The 16,383-nt window shown below is 44.4% G+C and overlaps 2 protein-coding genes across 2 annotated transcripts; both read left to right on the top strand.

Moving 5' to 3' along the window:
- The first annotated feature begins 9,924 nt into the window (after positions 1-9,924).
- Positions 9,925-12,515, top strand: LOC307017966 (zinc finger MYM-type protein 1-like). Its single transcript, XM_079647956.1, has 2 exons — positions 9,925-9,992; positions 10,233-12,515. Exon 2 carries the CDS (start codon positions 10,325-10,327, stop codon positions 12,506-12,508), a length of 2,184 nt encoding a protein of 727 aa, XP_079504082.1. The 5' UTR covers positions 9,925-9,992; positions 10,233-10,324; the 3' UTR covers positions 12,509-12,515.
- Positions 12,516-13,634: 1,119 nt separating this feature from the next.
- LOC307019880 (general transcription factor II-I repeat domain-containing protein 2-like) lies at positions 13,635-15,413 on the top strand (the record flags this gene model as incomplete). Its single annotated transcript, XM_079650983.1, has 1 exon — positions 13,635-15,413. The coding sequence occupies one exon, from the start codon at positions 13,635-13,637 to the stop codon at positions 15,411-15,413; it is 1,779 nt and encodes a 592-aa protein (XP_079507109.1).
- Positions 15,414-16,383: the final 970 nt, after the last annotated feature.

Here is a 16,383-nt window from a genome sequence, read left to right on the forward strand (position 1 = left end):
CCGTCGAGACCCTCTGCCTTCACTGCCACCCTTCTGGCAGCGCACCCGACCCCATCGCTGTTTCCCGTAGGTGGTGGGCCCGCGGGACGGAGAAGCGGAGGTGTTGCCCACGTCGCCTTTTCGGGCTGTGCCCGGCCGGGCTCCGTGGCAAGCCCGGCCACCAGACGCTCGCCGACGAGTCCTCCTTCTGGGTCTGGCTCAAGAAGGGGACCCCGGGCTTCCTCCGGGCCGGGTATCCTCACTTCGTGTGTCGTCTTTCATGAGGTCTTGTGAACCAATCTTAGTCTGGCCCCTTGCCTGAGACCAATTTGCCATGGGAGACCCTACCAGGAACACAAGGTTCCAGACAACACAGCCCCCAGGTTCATCAGGGCACACAAAAACACAAAAACACTGAAACACAGAAACACAAAAACACTGAAACACTGAAACACAAAAACACTGAAACACTGAAACACCGACACACAGAAACACGGAAAACACTGAAAACACAAAAAACAGGCTTTTTTGTTAGTATGGTTTTTGAATAAACACATCAGTATTTTAAAAAGTCGATGGGAGGCTGATACTATCAGTATTTTAAAAAGTCAAATAGTATCAGCCGCCCATCGACTTTTTAAAATACTGATGTGTTTATTCAAAAACCATACTAGCACACAAGCCTGTTTTTTGTGTTTTCAGTGTTTTCGGTGTTTCTGTGTGTCGGTGTTTCAGTGTTTTTGTGTTTTTGTGTTTTTGTGTTTCTGTGTTTCAGTTTTTTTGTGTTTCTGTGTTTCTGTGTTTTCTGTGTTTTTGTGTTTCTGTGTTTCAGTGGTTCTGTGTTTCTGTGATTCTGTGTTTCTGTGTGTCGGTGTTTCAGTGTGTTGGTTTTTCTGTGTTTCAGTGTTTTTGTTTTTTTGTGTTTCTGTGTTTTCTATGTTTTTGTGTTTCTGTGGTTCTGTGGTTCTGTGTTTCTGTGTTTCTGTGTGTCGGTGTTTCAGTGTTTCTGTGTTTTTCAGTGTTTCTGTGTTGTTTCAGTGTTTCAGTGTTTTTCTGTGTTTTTGTGTTTCTGTGTTTCTGTGGTTCTGTGTTTCGGTGTGTCGGTGTTTCAGTCTTTTTGTGTTTTTGTGTTTCTGTGTTTCTGTTTTTTCTGTGTTTCTGTGTTTTTGTGTTTTGTGTTTTTGTGTTTCTGTGTCTCTGTGGTTCTGTGTCTCTGTGTTTCAGTGTTTCTGTGTATTTCAGTGTTTCTGTGTTGTTTCAGTGTTTCAGTGTTTTTTCTGTGTTTTTGTGTTTCTGTGTTTCCGTGTTTCTGTGTTTCTGTGGGGGTATAATACGCACGTTTCAATACACTTGTATCATACATCTTCCCTGTTACCCTGCCCTTGTTATAATGAAGACAACAGTGCATGTGAAGGAATGTAATACACATGTATCAGACACGCTCCCCTTGCTATAATGAAGACAACAGTTTTTAAAGTGTAAAAACTTTTTATTTTTTATTTCCTATTTACATTTTTATTTTTTCACACACAAATTCAATAGTTATACTGATTGTAACATCCCCAGGACCGTCTCCATCTTAGAATTCCCCAGATTACTGGAAATATCATGATGGAGGTTTTTCACTTCAGTCAAAATATTCATGTGTATGCTGTTTTTGATACAAAGATGCATTACATCTACAAACAGAGCATACAATGAGCACATGATACACTTCTGGTGTTTGTTTCATTTATTCGGTAATGTTACAGAATGTTTCGGAAAATGAAGATTCCAGGACCACTTTAAATGTTTCGTTTACAATACTATTACTATACATGAAAGCAAAAATAAAACACATTTTCATTTGTTTTGGTTGTTTAATTGAAAACACAACATTCACTCCATTTTCAGAAAAACATATTACATTTTACCAAGTTAATGTCGTAGTGCATACAAGGTAATAGACTTAACGATTTGCACTGCTGCTTCTCTCCGCGTTTCATTTACAGTGATCGGTTTATCGTTCAATTCACATTGCCCAAGTAGATGTTTAGGGGTCTCTTGGAAGTAAACAAATGCATTTTTTATATCAGATAAATGCATTAACATCACTTGCAAATTCTCTATCCTTTCACCCGCAACGATTATAATCTGCTTTGCTTCTTCTTCAGTTTCACCATTATTAGCTCTGAATGTAATCCTTTCTAGGGCTTCTTGTGCTCCTTGTGGTCTGTTGAATACCTGGCATAGGATTTGTTTAGCTGTAAGGACAGGTACCATATAATTGTCTTCAAAAGCTTTGTCTATGTCGTCACACGTTTTGGCATATCCTTCGATGTAATGGCAACCGATACTAGAATAGAGATCCTCCAACAGTCTTTTAATACATGCTCTGGCACTGTCGCCAATTTGGGCAATTCCGTAGTATCGTGCTTTTTCTCTCATTATATTGAAGCAAAGCTCTGCCATTGCTTTTGGTATTTGTTCAACACATTCGCAGCAGTCGGTTAGCGGTAGCTGATCTATAAGATTATTATGATCCGGTAATGGGTCTACAACACCATCCTCTATAGTTAGTTGACATTTCTTCACTTTGTTCCTTTTTCTTTTCACCTTCCTTCTTTTTGTCTTTTTCGTTTTCCGTCCTATAGTCCCTTTTCTTTTCATTCGCATTCTGCGTTTGCTTTTCATTTTTCTTCTCCTTTTCATTTAGCTTTTTCTTTTTCTTCGGTTTTCTTTACTTTTGCTTTTCTTATCTGCTAAATGTCGTTTGCGATCTTGGCGAGTGGTATGAGGTATATTGTTTCAGGTTATCTATAATACCATCTTTTAAAGAAAGATATTCTTCATATGTCATGTTATCATAGTCCTCTTTTGTCCTAAAGACCTTACATGGTTATGATATAGAGGAGAGCTCTTCTTCGGGAACTTCCTCTCCCCTACTTTGTAACATCCATTCATTAAGCCCATATCCGTTATCCTGGTGATAATAAGGGTAGGCTACATCAGACTTGGTTTTTCTCAGATCCATGGCTAGTTTTCAAACTGTCGTCTTAGTGGGGATCCTTAGTTTTATATGCTTTGCTGAGTGGAGGGAGGGACTTATTGCGTTGAATGGGGGGAGTCATCTGTAGAATTGAGAGTTATTTCACCAGTATAATGTCCCTCACTGTTTGAGTCTTTTTTTTTTAAAGTTATTTTTCATCTATCATTTTCAACCAAGCAGCAAGAGGTCAAATTTAAGAATAAGTAATAGTTTGTCACCATTTTACGGGAAATAGTCAGAGCGCAATGTCACATCTTAAAGACAGCTTGAACTGGATAAATGGTTAGTCTTCAAACATACCGTACGTTCTGCATGTTAGTCAGGGCCGGCCCAACCCATTAAGCGACATAAGCGGCCGCTTAGGGCCCCGCAGCCACTGAGGGGCCCCCTAGCAAAAAATTTTTTTTTTTTTAAATTAATTTTTTTTTTTATCTCAGTACACCGTTGCTCTACTCTAAAGTCGCATCTAAAACGCGATCTGATCTAACTGTGTATATTTTGTTATTTTTGATTGTTATATTCAATCCAGTGTTCGAAATGGGGGGGAGCCAAGGGGGAGCTTGGCTCCCCCGAAGAGGGAGGGAGCTCCCCTGAAGGCCGACTTTGAGATAAATAGGGGGAGCTGCATATTTGTGTCACACAGATTAGAAATGTTGAGTTTCTGTAAATAAAAGTTCTTGAAATAAATAATAGTCATTGTTCATTACAGTTTCTGAATATTTGTTTTATATTTGTGAATATTTCTGGGTGTTGCCATCTGTACGTGGCGGCGCTGCATTCTTTACGCTACTTACGTTGCTATGGTTACGGCGGCGATGCCGGCGGCGTATTTGAAATGTTCATAAAAAATATGGCGAAACGAAATCAGCCAAGCCTCGCAGCTTTTGGATTCACAAGCAAAGAAGCGAAGGATTCTAAAAATGACAACGTGAACGGAACAACTTTTAGCTAGCCGGCTGTAAGCGGCGTTAGGGTCGCGTTTGACAGCTCCACACCGAGGGAGAGGCTTGCCGATGCGGAGCCTGAAGAGGCTTCAACAACGGCCAAAGCCGCCGGCGCCACCTGCACTAGCAAACCTGACGATGCCCATGACCTGCCTTTTAACTGGACACAGAAAAGATGGAGTGAGTGGAATGAAAGCTATCCATGGCTTTTCATTCGACTCACTCCATCTTTTCTGATGAATGTGGATATGAGATTTGCAAAGAGGCAAAAAGTATATTGATCTCTCTGCCGCTCGCAGAAAAATCCACCGGAGTGCACCTTTCACAAGAAAGGATTCAGGGAAAAGTCAGCAGTGATTAAAAGAATAACCTGCGGAAAAAGATTTATAATCACCATAAGGGCCAGGCAAACGAAAAAGCGATCGAGATTTCGGAGAGGAGAAAAAAAGATGTCCTACCAAACAAGCTATTGGCGATCAATGTTGACCTAATGCAGGAAACATATAGATCTTTCAGGTCTGCCTATATGATTAGCAATAAAATAAATAAATAGGGCTCCCCCGAAAGCAAATGGGTAATTCGAACACTGATTCAATCTCATTAGCTACAGGCATTTGAAGCTTGTAAAGGGAGGATGACAGCTCTCACTCGCCACTCTGCTGTTCCGCAGCGCCGCTTCCCCTCCCTCCGCTGAAATGATGAATGTAAGGTGTATAGTAATCATAGATAACACGGCAGGGTCCGTTACAGTTTGTTTTCATCTGATTTCAAATAAACAAAGTATTGGCTTTCAGAATATTAGACTTGTTTCGGCAAATTCAGATGATAAATACAACTTTGAAGCTTGTAACGGCATAATTAAAAGCGGAGAACGGAGTAACTTGACGTCACAGCAGGCATAACAACAGCCGGTGTTTCTCGAGTGTTTTCCCACAATACACACAAATGCAAAAATACACAAACACACACACACACACACACACACACACACACACACACACACACACACACACACACACACACACACACTCGCGGTCCCCCAGACCAGTAATCCAAACGAAAATATCTTCCCTCCGTACTATTTTGATAATTTGCTCCGCTAATAATCAATCAGATCGATCCAGAGAAGAGGAAACTTTGAAGGCCTTTTTCTCAAAATGATGACTCTGTAACAGTCATTATATAATGTGACATATTTTGCTTAATATTTGGAGTACAAAAACAATCGTCGTGGCGTAGGTGTTACTCTCATCTATCTCAGATAGAAGATATGATTGGAGACGACCAGCCAATCAGAATTGACCTTCTCGAGTTCTCCGATTGGTTGGTTTTGTGGCACATTTGTAACGCTGTGACAACTTGAGCGAGCAGGCAGGCAAAGCTGAGCGCTCAACTGTGGTGCCTTCAGTTTGCATGATGTCTGGCAAAAAAAGGACATACGCCTCTGGTGATCAAAAACGAAAAAATAGAAAACTTAATGAAGAAAAAAGGCAAGACAATAAAGGTATGTAACTTCATATTATGGCTCTGTCTCCTGTCCTGTGTCCCACTAACAATAGTTGGATAACTTGGATTTGGGAGTATTCTAACTTACTTACTACTACTACTTACTTTCTAGCTAACGTTACAGCTAGCTAACTAGCCAAGTTATCATTATTATCTCAGCCTTTCTGTAGAATAATGCGATGCTATTAACGTTACTGATTAATTTACTTTAGAAAAGTTTAGCTCAGGCAGCAAGTCACACTCGTAGCTAATGTTAGCTAGGTATATGTGCTTGTTTCATATTTTGACCAAGTAAACCAATTTCCCCTGGGGTTAATAAAGTACTATCTATCTATCTATCTATCTATCTATCTATCTATCTATCTATCTATCTATCTATCTATCTATCTATCTATCTATCTATCGAACTATCCAAACATCATTGTGTGGGTTCTAAGTTCATGTAAATGCAAGTATTCATTGGCTGAATATTGAATTAGCTATATAAAGCTAGTATGTTCCATTTGATGTTCCATTTCAAGTCTGTTTCCATAAAGCTTAACTCTGTAACATACTCTCCTCAGGAGCACTTCTGAAGTACTTTGGAAGCCCACAGCAGGTGCCAGCACACACCACAACGTCCACTGAGGACACTGTTGGTGAGTTCAAATGGGCCCAAAGTGAGAGCTTTCTGAATTTGGAATATTAAGTCATTACATTACGAATCATATATTTCTTTATTCCATAGCAGGTCAATCAACCTCCACCGCTGCTGTTGGTGAATGTGAAACCACAAGGTCAGCTGTTGGCACCAGTGACTCCGATGTCATCCAAGAAACCGCCTCAGACAATGCTGGTAAATGATGTGTTAAGTGTATAGATTAAGTCCATAGAGCTAGCTACAATTGCCATTTGTCGAAGTTCTATTGAGCAAGCTCGCTGTTCATTGCTTATAATAAATATCTGTCATGCATGGGGCAGGAGTTTGATGATACCTGTTTTTAAGGACTGATTCTGGATCAGCACTTTGGAGCTATCTCAAAAGCAGCGCCATAGTGGTGAAAAGACAGCTGATCTAGAGACAGTCCTATAGTCATATATTAAACAATGATCCATCCATCCATCCATCTTCTCCCGCTTATCCGTGGTCGGGTCGCGGAGGTAGCAGTTCCAGCAGAGAGCCCCAAACTTTCTTTTCCCTGGCCACATCAACCAGCTCTGACTGGGGGATCCCAAGGCGCTCCCAGGCCAGAGAAGAGATATAATCCCTCCATCTGGTTCTAGGTCTACCCCTTGGTCTCTTCCCAGCTGGACGTGCCTGGAACACCTCCCTAGGGAGGCGCCCAGGTGGCATCCTAACTAGGTGCCCGAACCACCTCAACTGGCTCCTTTCGACGCGAAGGAGGAGCGGTTCAACTCCGAGTCCCTCCCGGATGACCGAACTTCTCACCTTATCCCTAAGGGAGACACCAGCCACCCTGCGGAGAAAACCCATCTCGGCCGCTTGTACCCGCGATCTCGTTCTTTCGGTCATGACCCATCCTTCATGACCATAGGTGAGGGTAGGAACGAAAATGGCCCGGTAGACAGAGAGCTTTGCCTTCTGGCTCAGCTCCCTTTTCGTCACAACGGTGCGGTAAAGAGACTGCAGTACCGCTCCCGCTGCTCCGATTCTCCGACCCATCTCACGCTCCATTGTTCCCTCACTCGAGAACAAGACCCCGAGATACTTGAACTCCTTCACTTGGGGTAAGGACTCATTCCCTACTTGGAGTGGACAGTCCATCGGTTTCCTGCTGAGAACCATGGCCTCAGATTTGGAGGTGCTGATCCTCATCCCAGCCGCTTCACACTCGGTTGCGAACCGATCCAGTGAGTGCTGAAGGTCGCAGACCGATGAAGCCATCAGAACCACATCATCTGCAAAAAGCAGTGGTGCAATCCTTAGTCCACCGAACTGCAGACCCCCTCCCCCACGACTACGCCTCGAAATCCGATCCATGTATATTACAAACAGGATTGGTGACAAAGCGCAGCCCTGGCGGAGGCCAACCCTCACCTGAAATGGGTCCGACTTACTGCCGAGGACACGGACACAGCTCTCGCTTTGGGAGTACAGAGATTGGATGGCCCTGAGTAGAGACCCCCTCACCCCATACTCCCGCAGCACCTCCCACAGTGACTCCCTGGGAACCCGGTCATACGCCTTCTCCAAGTCTACAAAACACATGTAGACTGGATAAGCATACTCCCAGGCCCCCTCCAGGATCCTTGCGAGAGTAAAAAGCTGATCCGTCGTTCCACGACCAGGACGGAATCCGCATTGTTCCTCCTCAATCTGAGGTTCGACAATCGGCCTGACCCTCCTTTCGAGTACCTTAGAGTAAACTTTCCCGGGGAGGCTGAGTAGTGTGATGCCTCGGTAATTGGCACACACCCTCTGATCCCCCTTTTTGAAAAGGGGAACCACCACTCCGGTCTGCCACTCCTTCGGTACTGTTTCCGACTTCCACGCAACGTTGATGAGACGTGTCAACCATGACAGTCCCTCAACACCCAGAGCCTTCAGCATTTCTGGGCGGATCTCATCCACCCCCGGGGCTTTGCCACTGTGAAGTTGTTTGACGACCTCAGTGACCTCCCCCCGGGAGATTGGTGTCGATCCCCCTTCATACTCCAGCTCTGCCTCTAACATAGAGGGCGGAGTTGTCGGGTTCAGGAGTTCCTCAAAGTGCTCCTTCCAACGCCCTAACACTCCATCAGTTGAGGTCAACAACGTCCCATCCTTACTGTACACAGCTTGGATGGTTCCCTGCTTCCCCCTCCTGAGGTGTCGGACAGTTTTCCAGAACAACTTTGGTGCCGCCCGAAAGTCTTTTTCCATGTCTTCTCCGAACTTCTCCCACACCCGCTGCTTTGCCTCGGCCACGGCTGAGGCTGCTGCCCTTCGGGCCTGTCGGTACCTTGCAACTGCCTCGGGAGTCCCCCGAGATAACAAATCCCTGAAGGCCTCCTTCTTCAGTCGGACGGCTTCCCTGACCACCGGTGTCCACCAGGAGGTTCGAGGGTTACCGCCCCTTGAGGCACCTAGGACCTTGAGACCACAGCTCCCCGCCGCGGCTTCGGCAATAGAGGCTTTGAACACCGACCACTCTGGTTCAATGTCCCCAACCTCCACAGGAATGCCCGAAAAGCTCCGCCGGAGGTGTGAGTTGAAGGCCTCCTGAACTTGGGCCTCCTCCAGACGTTCCCAGTTCACCCGAACTACACGTTTGGGCTTACCAGGTCTATCCAGAGGCTTCCCCCGCCACTCGACCCAACTCACCACCAGATGGTGATCAGTTGACAACTCCGCCCCTCTCTTTACCCGAGTGTCCAAAACATACGGCCTCAGGTCCGATGATACGATAACCAAATCGATCATGGACCTTCTGCCTAGGGTGCTCTGGTACCACGTACACTTATGAGCATCCTTATGTTCGAACATGGTGTTTGTTATGGCCAATCCATGACTAGCACAGAAGTCCAGTAACAAACCACCACTCCGGTTCAGATCAGGGGGGCCGTTCCTCCCAATCACTCCCCTCCAAGTGTCTCCATCATTGCCCACATGTGCGTTGAAGTCTCCCAGCAAGATTAAAGAGTCCCCTTCAGGAGCCCCATACAGGACTCTTTCCAGGGTCTCCAAGAAGGCCGTATACTCTGAACTGCTGTTGGGTGCATAAGCACACACAACAGTCAGAGTTTTCCCCCCCATAACCCGCAGGCGTAGGGAGGCAACCCTCTCGTCCACTGGGGTAGACTCCAACAACGAAGCACCCAACCGGGGACTTGTGAGTATCCCCACACCCGCCCGGCGCCTCACACCTTGAGCAACTCCGGAGAAGAATAGAGTCCAACCCCTATCCAGAAGTAAGGTTCCAGAGCCGACGCTGTGCGTAGAGGTGAGCCCAACCAGATCCAACTGGTAACGCTCCACCTCCCGCACAAGCTCCGACTCCTTCCCCCCCAGAGAGGTGACGTTCCACGTCCCCAAAGCCAGCTTCTGTCGCCCGGGTCTGGTCCGTCGAGACCCTCTGCCTTCACTGCCACCCTTCTGGCAGCGCACCCGACCCCATCGCTGTTTCCCGTAGGTGGTGGGCCCGCGGGACGGAGAAGCGGAGGTGTTGCCCACGTCGCCTTTTCGGGCTGTGCCCGGCCGGGCTCCGTGGCAAGCCCGGCCACCAGACGCTCGCCGACGAGTCCTCCTTCTGGGCCTGGCTCCAGAAGGGGACCCCGGGCTTCCTCCGGGCCGGGTATCCTCACTTCGTGTGTCGTCTTTCATGAGGTCTTTTGAACCAATCTTAGTCTGGCCCCTTGCCTGAGACCAATTTGCCATGGGAGACCCTACCAGGAACACAAGGTTCCAGACAACACAGCCCCCAGGTTCATCAGGGCACACAAACCTCTCTACCACGGTAAGGTGCTGGTTCTTCAGAGAGGCAATGATATACTTCTTTATTCCATAGCAGTTCCATCAACTTCCATCACTGAAGAAACCACCTCTGACAATGCTGGTAAGTTTAGGCCTACATCAAAGAGACCTTAACTTTGTTTGTCAAGAAAAGCAAAGCACTATATGTCCAATCAATCATGGTATTATTATTATTATTATTATTATTATTATTATTATTATTATGAATATTATTATTACTATTGTGTTCAATCATTCAACTGTGTTGTTCATTGCCAGGAACATCAACTTGTAAACATGTCAAGTAACAAAAACTTATTTTTTAAAATTAATTTCCCTATAGGTATTTCTGTACCCATTGAAGTTGAGAGCAGTACCATTACGCCTACTACACCTACCTCTGTAACTTCTACTCCTTTTCTCTCTGGTTCACCAATGGATCCAACTGGGTGGCCATCAGTACTTAACGATCACGTACGTACAGATCTGGTGATTAGGGGGCCAGTACAGGTGGACAGAGATTTTGTATTCCCGAAAACACCAAACAACAGAAGCTTTCATTATCATTACATGTTTAGAACACTTGTAAATGGTGAGAAAGTTAAGCGAAGCTGGTTAATATACTCCAAGAACAATGATTCAGTCTACTGCTTTTGCTGCAAGTTGTTTTCCAAGAAATCATTAAAGCTCATAACAGAGGGACAACAGGACTGGGTGAATATTGGCGCATTACTGAAGCTACACGACAACAGCCCAGATCATGTGAAAAGTGTGTTGACTTGGAAGGAACTAGAGCTCCGTCTTAGAAAAGGGAAGACAATAGACAAAACAGAGTTGTACCTCCTGGAGGCAGAGAAGAAGAGGTGGAGAGAGGTGCTCATTCGGTTGGTTTCCATCATCCAATCTCTAGCAGAGAGGAACCTGGGACTTAGAGGGACTGTTGACACCCTGCATAACCACAACAACGGGAATTTCCTCAAAGAAGTTGAGCTAATTGCCAAGTTTGACCCTGTTCTGAAAGAACACATCAGACGCATTGACAGTGGAGGAAATTACACTACATACTTGGGTAAAACAATCCAAAATGAACTCATGTCCTGTATCAGTGACACAATACTTGCAGCAATGGTGGCTGAAATCAAAGAGTCCAAGTATTTTGCCATCATTTTGGATTGCACCCCAGACGTCAGCCACCAGGAGCAGATGACTGTTGTGATTCGAACAGTGAGTGTGAAGAAAAGGACTGAGATCAGGGAGCACTTTCTGGGGTTCATCATAGCCCCTGCATCCACAGGGCTTGGTTTGTCTACACTCATTTTGAACAGGCTGGAGGAGCTGAAGATCCCCTTTGAGGACTGCAGAGGACAATCCTATGACAATGGTGCAAACATGAAGGGCAGAAATAAAGGGGTGCAGGCCGGGCTGTTGGAGAAGAATCCTCGAGCTCTGTATGTTCCTTGTGCAGCCCACACACTGAATTTGATGGTGGCGGATTCAGCCAAAGGATCAATAGATGCTACTTGCTTCTTTGGTAATGTTCAGAAGCTGTACACCTTGTTTTCAGGTTCTCCCCAGAGGTGGACCATCCTGAAAAAACATGTGGACATCACTCTCAAGTCCTGGAGTGAGACGCGGTGGGAGAGCAGAGTGAATAGCATCGAGCCGTTGCGCTACCAAACGGATAAGGTCAGGGAGGCTTTGCTAGAGGTGAGGGAAAACGCAAATGATCTCATGGTCAGAATTGAGGCCCAATCCCTGGCAGAAGAAATTGGATCATTTAGATTCCAAATCTGCACTGTTGTCTGGTATGATATTCTGTCAAAGATCAATACAGTTAGCAAGCTCCTTCAGTCTGTCAACATGCAGCTGGATGTTGCGGTCAGTCTCTTAGACAAAACCAAAGCATCGCTGGTAACCTACAGGGCCACTGGGTTCACAGATGCTCAGGCCACAGCAAAAGAGCTCTGTGGAAATATGAATGTTGAGGCAGTGCTGCAAGAAAAGAGGCTGCGGAGCAAAAAGAGGCATTTTGCCTACGAGGCAGCTGACGAGGCAGTGGCTGATGCCATGACGAGACTGGAAACAGGATTCTTTAATGTTGTGGTGGACTGTGGCATCCAGTCTTTGGAGGACAGATTCAAGTCCCTGGGGGAAGTAAGAGACAAGTTTGGAGTGCTTCACAACTTCCATAATCTGGATGATGAGTCACTTACAGACCAATGTGCCCTGCTGGGAAAAACATTGACCTGTGGCGAAGAGGCAGACGTTGACTGGAGAGAGCTAGCCATGGAGATGCAAAGCCTTCCAGAGCTTCCCAAAGAAGATATGACCACATTGGAGATGCTCACCTTCTTAAATGAAAACGAGCTGTGTGAGATCTATCCAAATCTTTGGATAGCGCGGAGAATAGCCTGTACCCTTCCAGTGACAGTGGCGTCCGCAGAGAGATGCTTCTCGAAGCTCAAACTGATAAAAACATACTTGAGGTCCTCCATGGCCCAGGATCGCCTGAGTGGAATGGCAATAATCAGCATAAACCACCAGATTGGCAGCCAGATCTCCTATGATCAGGTCATCAATGACTTTGCCTCCAGGAAAGCAAGAAGAGAACAATTCTAACTGTACGTACGAGAGGAACATTTGTATTTGCATTTGTTTTTTTACATTTCATTTCATTGTTAAGCAGTTTGTTTTGCACATATTATTTAATCCTTTAAAGGTATTTTTGGATCTATTTATATATTCTATTTAGTGTTGAGTGTTTTTTATTAAAAATATCTATCTTTGAACAGTGATGGTCACTTTGTCAGTCTTTTTATTCTGTACTGTCAGTTCATCAGTGCTATCTGATATGACTACTTTATTCAAGTTTATGTTCATTTGTCAGAGTACTTTTGATCCCCTAAAATGGGGGATCAAATGTAATATTGGACAAATTAACATACACTTCAACAAAGTAGTCATATTTAATACTTGGTCACAGTATGCACTTTAACCTCATAGTCCTTGTTTCATTTCAAATCTAATGTGCTGGAGTACAGACTCAGAGCCACAACAACAAAACATATGTCACTGAGGACTGAGGAGTTTCTATATTTCTGTTCACTGAGTTTATATAGTCATTAGTTATAGCCTAGGTAGTTATTTGTAGTCAATTTAAAGACTGTGCTGCTCTTCTCAGGTCCCACTTTAGTGTTTACATGCTTATTTGTACAATATGTGTGCTCATACTAACATCATAAGACAAAAGTTGGTTCCGTGTTGTGTGTAGTGAGAACGCGCTAGAGTGAGGGGGGCCCCCAAACAAAATCTTGCTTAGGGCCCCCAAAAGTCTAGGGCCGGCCCTGATGTTAGTATATCTGGCCAATTGGTTTAGACCAGGGGTGCTCAAAACGTCGATCGCGATCTACCAGTCGATCCCAAAGGTATTATTGGTAGATCGCGTGACATTAAAAAAATTGACGTCAACCTATCATCCATCCCGTCTTTTGATTGATATACAGGGCAGCCAGTCAGATGACATCTGAATTTTGTCTGACACTTAGGTCACTGCGCATGAGCAAACAACTGCGCTAAGTGCTAACTAACTAGCAAGCTTGTCAGCGAGTTACGGCCAGTTTTCAGCCTTTGGTTTTTTCTCTCAAGCCTATGGAAGGGTATAAAAATGAGTGAGGTAGCTGGACCAAGTAAGAAGAAAAAAACGTATAACTTTCATACGGAATGGGAGGAGGACTTTTTTTTCACGATGACATTTTCCAAGTGCGTTTGCCTCATCTGCCAGTCTACCATAGCAATACCAAAGAAGGGGAATGTGGAGCGGCATTTTCGGACTGTTCATGGAAAATACGACACCGACTTCCCGCCGAAAAGCGAGCTGAGAAAGAGAAAAGTGAAGGAACTGAAATCCCAGTTGTCCGGACAGCAGTCATTTTTCACGCAACAAACTTCAAAAGCGAAAGCCGCCACCGAAGCATCGTTCCGGGTGAGTCACATCATCGTCAATAACAAGAAGTCCTTCCAAGACGGAGAGATGGTAAAAGAGGCATTCGTTGAAGCAGCTGACTCATTGTTCCGAGACTTTAAAAATAAGGCAGAAATATTATCTTCGATCAAAGCTCTCCAGCTGTCAAGAAGCACAGTTACACGGCGCTGTGAAGCCATGGCTGAGGATTTAACCCAGCAACTTTGGAAGGACATTGGAGATTGCGAGTGTTTCTCACTGCAGTTGGACGAATCAACGGACGTGAGTGACACAGCCCAGATGTGCATTTTCATTCGTATGGTGTTTAGTGATATCACTACAAAAGAAGAGCTATTAACAGTACTGCCCATGAAAGAACAGACGCGAGGAGAGGACATATTTCAGTCGTTTAAAAACTTTATCGCGAAAACTCAGCTCCCAGTGTACAAATTGATGTCTATCACCACGGATGGAGCACCCGCAATGGTTGGCCGCTTGAATGGATTTATTGCAAAGTGCAGGCAGGACGATGCTTTCCCGGACTTCCTAAATTACCATTGCATAATCCACCAACAAGCGTTATGCGCTAAAATGCTCAACATGAAAGAGATCATGGATGTTGCAACGAAGATCGCCTGTTCTATTCGCGCCAGATCTCTTCAAAGAAGGCTATTCCGTGCACATCTGGAGAATGCTGACTGCGACCACTCTGAGTTGTTGCTACACACTGACGTGAGATGGCTTAGTCGAGGGAAATTCCTGCAAAGATTTCGAGAGCTCTGTCCGGAGATTAAGGAGTTTTTCCGTGTAGCTGGACATGCAGAATACACGCAACTAAATGACGGTCAGTGGCTGTTAGACTTGGCATTTTTAACCGATCTGACCAACATGTTGAATGACCTTAATCTACAGCTGCAAGGAAAAGACAAAACAGTGATCAATATGATCAGCTCGGTTAATGCTTTCAAACGAAAGATGCAACATCTCTCCTCAAAGCTGCAGCGCCATGATTTGGCAAACTTCCAGAACCTGGCGTCAGAGCTGGAGATGCAAAGGAAGGCCTGTGTGCAACTTGACACTGCACGCTACACAGAGCAGATTGACAAATGTCTGTCAGAGTTTGACAAACGCTTTCAAGACTTTTCTTTGCTCGAGCCAGTCGCTACATTCATGTGCTATCCTTTTCGGGAAGATGCTGAGGTTGATTCACTCGCATCAAAAATTGCAACACTGTTTCACCTGAACTCTTCTGTAGTGGAAGATGAGATTTTGACACTACAAGCTGACATTGAGCTGAAGTCCAGAGCTCATGGACAGTTCTGGAACTTACTCACAGAGGTAAAGTACCCCAACATGAGGAAATGTGCTACCTCCTTGACAGCATTATTCGGCTCCACTTATTTATGTGAGTCAGCCTTTTCCCACATGAAGATCATCAAGTCCAAGTACCGTTCCACCATGACTGATGAACATTTGGAAGTGTGCTTGAGGCTGGCTGTCAGCAGTTACCGTCCGGATTATGCATCCCTGGCTGATTCAATTCAGTGCAAGTCATCAGAGTAAACTCGGGTAATGACAAAAAATGTACATAGTTAATTGTGTTGTGTTGTGCAATATTGGCTCATGCGATATAAAGAATCCTCAATATATTTATAAATAAATATATGTTTTGCATTTTTTGTAGTAGGTAGATCATTTTGACTTGATCATTTTATAAGTAGCTCTCATCCTGAAAAAGTGTGAGCACCCCTGGTTTAGACCCTAGTGCCCTAGACGCATGCTCTCAATAGGGAAGTCACGCTTTGGGAAGAGGTGTTTCATTTCACAGATCCACCTTGATTCTTGTTGTGCTGGCTGAAGGAAGAGGGACGGGGGAGGAAAATTCAGAGGATGAAGAAGCAGAAAAAGAACTTGTTTTGTAAAACGGACAGCACGTCAGTTTCAAGGAAAAGATGACTCCGTGTTTATGCATGACATGCAACATATCTTGAAGCCCTACAACCACAAAAAAGGTACAAGTATATTGTGTTGAAAATATTGCTAAAAGTCGTAATATTGTATAATGTATTAGTTGCATGTTGTATTTTGCTAAAAACCACTATGTAGTTTTTCAAAAATATAATGGAAAAAGGAGAGAAAGACAAAAACAGAATATCACAGTATGTTGAAAAATAGGAAAAAAGTAATGTTGTGTTAAAATAACATGAAAGAAATCAAAGTAAAGCATCTAAAAACAAATATTTAGAAAAGGAATGTTATTCAAGTCAAGTTATCAAGACTGCATTGTTTCATCGAAACAGTGTTAAAATCACAAACTTGCCTTTTAGAGTCGCAGTCTTTTACAAAAATTCTGTTTTGTTAAGAGCTACCAAAACATAGAAAACATCGCAATTATTCCCAAAACAAACTGGGAATGGGGACATCGATAACATATTTTAATGTTTAATTTTCTTCAGGGCCACCGTAGTGCACATTGATGAACACTTTAAAACAAAAATAATGCTTACAAGTGTAAATGAGCCGGATTTTAGCT

Source organism: Notothenia rossii (genome assembly GCF_949606895.1).
Source record: "Notothenia rossii genome assembly, chromosome: 9".
In the NCBI taxonomy this organism is placed as follows: domain Eukaryota; kingdom Metazoa; phylum Chordata; class Actinopteri; order Perciformes; family Nototheniidae; genus Notothenia; species Notothenia rossii.